We start from the raw sequence: 6,365 nt of genomic DNA on the forward strand, positions 1-6,365 counted from the left end.
TTGTTTCTTAAGAAATCACAGTGACCAGGGGGTGTTTTTGTGCAGAAGGTGACAATCAAAGGAATTCAAATAAAATCTAAGAAACTACTAAAAATTAAATAAGAAATTGCTAAAATCAAACGAGTGATAATTAAGGGTCTAGCCAAGAAATAACTTCAGCAATGGTTCACCTAATTGATCATCGATGCACAAGCCAATTCCAATTATTTACCAATAAATAGGTTATAACTGCCAAACAAGCGATGGCAGTCAACCCCTCCTTACTGTGTCGGTGATTAAGGTACGCCCGTTAATCACTGCTCTAATTGAGAAATAATCCTAGGTACGCCCGTAAGATTTAATTTCCCAATTGCCTTACGTATTAAAGGAGCCCTATTCTAACCAAATAACGCACTACCAGGGTTATTTTAGATTAGCCCGCGTATTCCCCTGACACAAATCTAATCATGCCAGTTGTCACTATTTTGAGGTAATTAAACAATTACGGATTTAATACCTCAATTGACAATAGATTATTAAATTAACTAATTATCTGGATCCAAGACAATCAATTAATTAAACAACCATAAGCATTGCAACCAGAGAATATGCAAATACCAATAAATAAAAGAAAAAGATAAAATTAAATCGATCTCACAATTTTAGGCGAGCCAAAGCATCCGTTACCCCTTGACTAGAAAAGGGAATTTAGCTCATCCCCAATATGAAAGACCCACACGAAATTGTAAAGAAGGCAGCGGCCATGGTCTCCGATTTAGAGGACCCAATTCGTTTGAATCATGAAATGAAAAACTAAACTACAAAAGTGATTGCTTGGCTCTGATGGTCCCTTACATCCACAGGAAGCAACTATTCAAAGACGGCCATGGAAAAGTCAAAGTGAAAAGCTAAAGGTAGTGCTTGCTCTCTGCAGTTTTATATCTATCTAGGTCCTACTCTAGTTACTAACTAACATCCCCCTTGTGCGGCGGCCCTCAATGGAATAAGAAGACTCCTCTTTTCCGTTTTTTTAGTCTTCGGCAATTACTAAAATGGGCACAAGTTTGCCTTTGCCAACAATGCCCCTGGGATAAGCTCTGTGCCTTGGACTCCTTTTCTGTCAAATTGGCACTTGTTATCATAGTTTCATTCTACTCCCTGAAATAAGTGCAAATTACGAAAAGTGAGTAGAATCCAGCAATTAATCCACATCAAGTCAGGTAATAAGGGAAATTAATAATAAAATAAATAGTAAAATTACAACCTATCACGGGCAAAGTTCTTTCTAAGCAAAGCAATTCTTTTTAACACCAAGCATTATTGGGCTGACTAGACTAGTCCCTGCCTTTAATCCTAAGTTGATAGATAAGTTCCACAAAAAGAAAAGAAGAGTTGCATGCTGTAATTACTGTTTTGAAAATCAGACTTCGGTTCAACAAATAATTTAAAGAGTCAATTGAACTGGTCAAACTCGATCAAGAATCGATTGAACCGATAAAAATTGAGAGGTTCAATTGGTTCTTATTAAATTTTTATTTTTTAAAATAAATATTTTAATTTTATTCAAAATTTTTAATACTAACATGAATAAAAAATTATTAAACCTTTAAATCAGAGTTGAACCGATCAAACCACGAATTAGAAGGTTTTTTGATTCACTCTCCGGTCCAAGTTTAAAAACATTGGCTATAGTTCATGGTCTACATGTGTTTAAAATGAATTTGGGTTACGTGTGTTTAATTTGAGTTTGGAGATGAGATTGTTACGGGGCAAAACTTTCAATTAGTGACAAAATTTGTTGTTTTCTATAGGTAATTGTCTTGGTGTATATCAAATTATCAATAGAATATCAGGTTTTGTTTGCAGCAACGTTTCAAGCAAAATGTATACAAAGAGAGAATCCTAATTGGTTTGGAGTTTCCGTTTTTTTTTTCTTTTTGGTTTCTTTGGTTTCGCTGCTTCCTTGGATTCGAGTCTTCTGAAAAAGCCCTATGTATCATCCAGGCGTTCACAACTTCCCGGGATATGTATTGGCTCAAATTTTCTCCTTGGTTGGTTTTTCGACTTGTGAACTCTGCAGTCTATTGAACTTCTGAAAGCGAAACATGGAAGAAAAGCCCATGATGGGTTTACGTTGGAAATTCTACTGCATTTGCCTGTGAAAACACTGATCCAGTTGAGTTGCGCCTGGAAATCATGGTGTGTTTTGATCTGAAGGCCCCACTTCATAGCTTTTCACCTAGAAACAATTTATCATTGTTTTATCTGTGAAGCATGTTGGTGATATCATATAACAGTACCTGTTCGTGCCCCTCACCACCTATTTATTATTGAAATAGATCACAGAAATGATAGATGAATTGACATGGAAAGCTGCACCAAATTTCTTACGCGAAAGTTTTCTACTCTTGTTTGGAAAAGATCCACAAGTAACTGACTGCGAAAAGAAAAAGGGACCACAGACTTGATTGCTTGCACCACAGTGAATGAAGGATATAGGATAATAGAGCTGAGGTGAGTGTGAAACCAAAAAGAAGACCAAGGAAAGCAACCGAAAATGAAAGATTATGAGCAGAGAAATGCTCAAGAAACAAGAAAGAAGAAAAATAACCCACAAAAAGCTATGAAATTCTAGTGGTCATGGTTGATCTATGTCAAACGTGGTCGGCAATTATTTTTTTCTGATTTTTCTTTATTCCTTTTGTCTGACATTCTTTCTTTTACTCATCTTGATATATGTATGAAATCCACATACAGGCCATGGCTACTGCCGAGAAAATTACATTTGACTGTCCAGTCATTCTTAGTCGAGTGAGAGGCCTGACTGTGTCTGGATAGCAATACTTTTTTCAAATATTATTTTGCTTGGATCGCAACTACAATTTTTAATCAGTTTTTTATCTTTCTAACAACCTTTTATCGTACATATATCATATCATAGAAGTGTTGCAGTAATTATTTCAAATAATATTTTAAATAATCACTTGGGGGATTGAGAAACCTGTATCATGCAATGACAACAATGAAATTGGAATTCAGACAGTGTGTGTGTGTGTGTGTGTTTTGGTAGAAGGTAAGTGAAAAAGCTGGTGTTGACAGTATCCCGAGGAAATGAACTCTAACCCTTTCTATTAGCAGCAGCAATCAAAATCAACCAACTTTGTGCAAGTGCTATGAAACTTAAGAACAGCTAAGGGAGCTCAGATGGTCGATATATCAAAAATAACCACAGTGCATACTAATGGCTTGTACACTCTTTCGGAGGCATTTTAGTTAAAAGTTAAGTAGCTCGTGCGTGATGGAAAATGGAAGAATTTTGGACTAGTTCACAATAACGAACCACACAACCAGCGCTGGTAAGTAAAAGAAATCAAATAACAGAGCAAATAAAGTATCGGAAGTGATTATATATAAATTCAACTTTGTGAAATTAAAAAGGGATATTTTGAACCAAGCCGACAGGAAGTAATAGAGTGCATCTGTGCTTGGTCAGTAATTCACAAGTCCTCTGAAAGCAATTGAATCTCTTTAACTTGAAATCTAAGAGCAAGTATTCCCATTAACAACATTCACTTCATTACTACATGAAAATACAGTACAAGTCCCTAATACAGGATCCTACCAATTGCAAATCCAAGTCCGCCACCCCACACGGGCCACACTGACAAAATGATCTTACACCGATTTCCAGCGTTATTGAGCTGAAAGCAGTGGTATCCATTTGTAAAAATTACAAAAAATCCCATAAACCCAAGCAATGAAGTGATCCCCAAAGAACATAGCAAGGCTTTCATTACCGGTGATGAAAGCACAGCAAACAGGCCCGAAATAAATGCAGTCACCATTGCTATCAGGGCAATTCTAATGTTCCCATGTGTAGTAGGAAAACTGTGCCATAAGAAGTATTCACCCTCTGAAGGTGAAAACATAAATTGTGTAAAAACTGCTGCTGAGGAGTATCCCAAGGCAATCATATCAGCAATTACGAAGACAATAAAAGATGGCTTGTGTCTTAGAACTGCCATGCCTTTATTTGGACCATCACTACTTTCATACCCTACTGGAACAGTAAAACCAGCCGCAAAAGTGACTGTTTGTATCAGTACAGCAACTATCAAATAAGTGTCAGCTTTGCTTTTTGAATCTTCTTCTGGTCGATGACTTTGTTGCTTTCGTAAAGTGCTTTTCCACGCTTTCCTTTCAATCTAGTTCCACTACATCGAAATCCTCGAGTAGCACCATTTCTCGCTAGCTCATCCTTGATTACATTCTGAAAGAACATGAGATTGAAAAATGGCAGTAGTTATTAATTTTTGCACAGAATCAACTGCAGAAAGAGTTCATAAGAAGTCCGAACAAGTACTGAATAGCCGAAGATACTTACTAGTCTTTCAGTCTGATCAGGAGCTTGTACGACCACATCTAGCGGAGTGAAATTAGCAAAATTGAAGGCATTCTTATCCGCATGAATGTGACTTATGAGATTACAGCCATCCAAAGTTTTAGTAGCAGCATAAAGATGGAGAGGAGTATTTCCATCAAGGTCCCTCTCATTGATGAGTTCAGAACCCCAAACGTTGTTTAAGATGAAGTCCAACAATTGTTTCTGTTTTTTCGCCACTGCAAGATGAAGAATGTTCTGGTTATAACCATGGTTCAAAGTCGCGGTCGCGCATTGATACGTTCCTTCGGGATGACTCGAGATACGTTCCTTCGCGGTTGCGGTCGCGGCCTAGACCGTTCCACATCGATCTCGGCATATCGGTCGCGGTTTCGGTGAGGCCCGAATTTTTGAAATATTTAATATTCTAAAAATTGTAAAAAATATGATAAATAAAAATAATTAAAAAATTAGTAACAATAATAAAAATTCGAATTGACTCGGGATGACTCGGAGTGACTCGGTAAGATTCAACCGTTTCAACCCTTTACGGTGGCATTTCGGCGAGTCACGTATCTCGGTATCGTTTCGTCGCGGTCTTGTCTCGGACTAAGCCGAGACGGTGACGACTCGGCCGAGTCTTCGAACTATGGTTATAACCATTGCGCATCTCCCAACAATCCGGGCAGTGTCATAAAATTTCTTTTACCACATTTAAATGCCCATACTTCACTGCTACATGTAGGGCTGCCTCGGACGTCTTGGAGTTAGCCTTGTAAGACCTGATATGGGCCATGGACTTATCTGCTGACAGTAGTAATTTTATAACTTCCTGGTGACCGAGTTTTGCAGCAACGTGTAATGCAGTCTGTCCATCACGATCTGCATCCTTTGTGAGGTTTGGCAACTTGCCTAATAGCAATTTCACGCATTCTGTGCAATCATCATATTGAAAATATTTTCTCACTGATTCAAGATTCACTTCTATAACAAATCTATGTTGACTAAGTAAAGAATAATAAAGAATTTCAAAATTGTCACGGGATTCCGACACATCTATCCATACGGCTATAGTTGGACTAAAAAAATTTAACTCATAAAACCACCATTTTTGTTTGTTTTAACTAAGATGATTATTGAATGGAGACTAGAGAGAGTTTAAAACATAATATGGTCTTCAATTTATTCTAAGCTAAGCATTACCTGAGGAGTTCCCAATTGCTGCACGATGCAAGGCCGTTGTACAATGAGGACCATGATAAGATGGTGATTTACAAGTTCCTAAAATCAGATCCACAATATCATGATATCCCCTCTCAACAGCAAGATAAAGAGGGCACTCCCCTGCCTTGTTCCGGGGGTGTGGAAGCTCATCATCTTGTTTTACCAAGAGTTCCACAATGTCGTAGCAGATTGTCCTTACAGCCACATGCAGGGCTGTGTCTTTCCCGTCATTAGTCAGTCTCAGCATCTTTATCCACCCTTTAGAGTTATGTTTGTCAGGCTTTTCACCATCTTTTGCGCAATCAATAAGAGCTCGCACGACACCAGAGTACCTTTTTCTAGCAGCTACATGCAAGGCAGTATCGCCTTTTGCATTTTGTTTGCACAGCAAGGAGTGGTTTATTCCAAGAATCTGCTCAACAGCATATGAAGAGTCACAGAATTGTGCTAATATGTGAAGGACTGTCTTATTGTTCGGAGTCAGCTGAGAATCAAGTCGATCTGCATACTGTCTGATAACATCTGAGTCACCTGATTGGGCTGCATTGTATAATTGAGGATCCATTTACTTTTTCTGAATAAGCAGCTTTTGCACCACCTATTTATTGTCAAAGTAGATCGTAGAAGAGATAGATGAATTGGCATGGGAAGCTTTTAAGAAATTTCTTGCACGAACATTTTCTACTACTATTGAGAAATGATCCACTAGTAAACATGGTTCAAAGTCGCGGTCGCGGCCCGGACCGAACACATCAATCTTGGCATATCGATCACGGTCTCA

General features: G+C 38.1%; 1 protein-coding gene across 1 annotated transcript; it reads right to left on the bottom strand.

The window, feature by feature from the left end:
- Positions 1-3,584: 3,584 nt before the first annotated feature.
- Positions 3,585-6,149, bottom strand: LOC113759944 (ankyrin-2-like). Its single transcript, XM_027302523.1, has 7 exons — positions 5,564-6,149; positions 5,070-5,272; positions 4,718-4,787; positions 4,364-4,599; positions 4,198-4,249; positions 3,777-4,069; positions 3,585-3,680 (listed from the first exon to the last, which is right to left on the bottom strand). Exons 1-7 carry the CDS (start codon positions 6,147-6,149, stop codon positions 3,585-3,587), a joined length of 1,536 nt encoding a protein of 511 aa, XP_027158324.1.
- Between the last annotated feature and the right edge of the window lie 216 nt (positions 6,150-6,365).

Source organism: Coffea eugenioides, chromosome 2 (assembly GCF_003713205.1).
Source record: "Coffea eugenioides isolate CCC68of chromosome 2, Ceug_1.0, whole genome shotgun sequence".
NCBI lineage: Eukaryota > Viridiplantae > Streptophyta > Magnoliopsida > Gentianales > Rubiaceae > Coffea > Coffea eugenioides.

Bases quoted from the DNA above. Each gene is read 5' to 3' on its own strand.
- LOC113759944 (XM_027302523.1), bottom strand. From the start codon at position 6,149: ATGGATCCTCAATTATACAATGCAGCCCAATCAGGTGACTCAGATGTT. The intron at 4,600-4,717 runs GTCTAGGCCGCG...TTCATCTTGCAG, and splicing joins GCCGAGATCGATGTGGAACG to TGGCGAAAAAACAGAAACAA. The intron at 3,681-3,776 runs GTAATGAAAGCC...CACTGCTTTCAG, and splicing joins TTGCTGTGCTTTCATCACCG to CTCAATAACGCTGGAAATCG.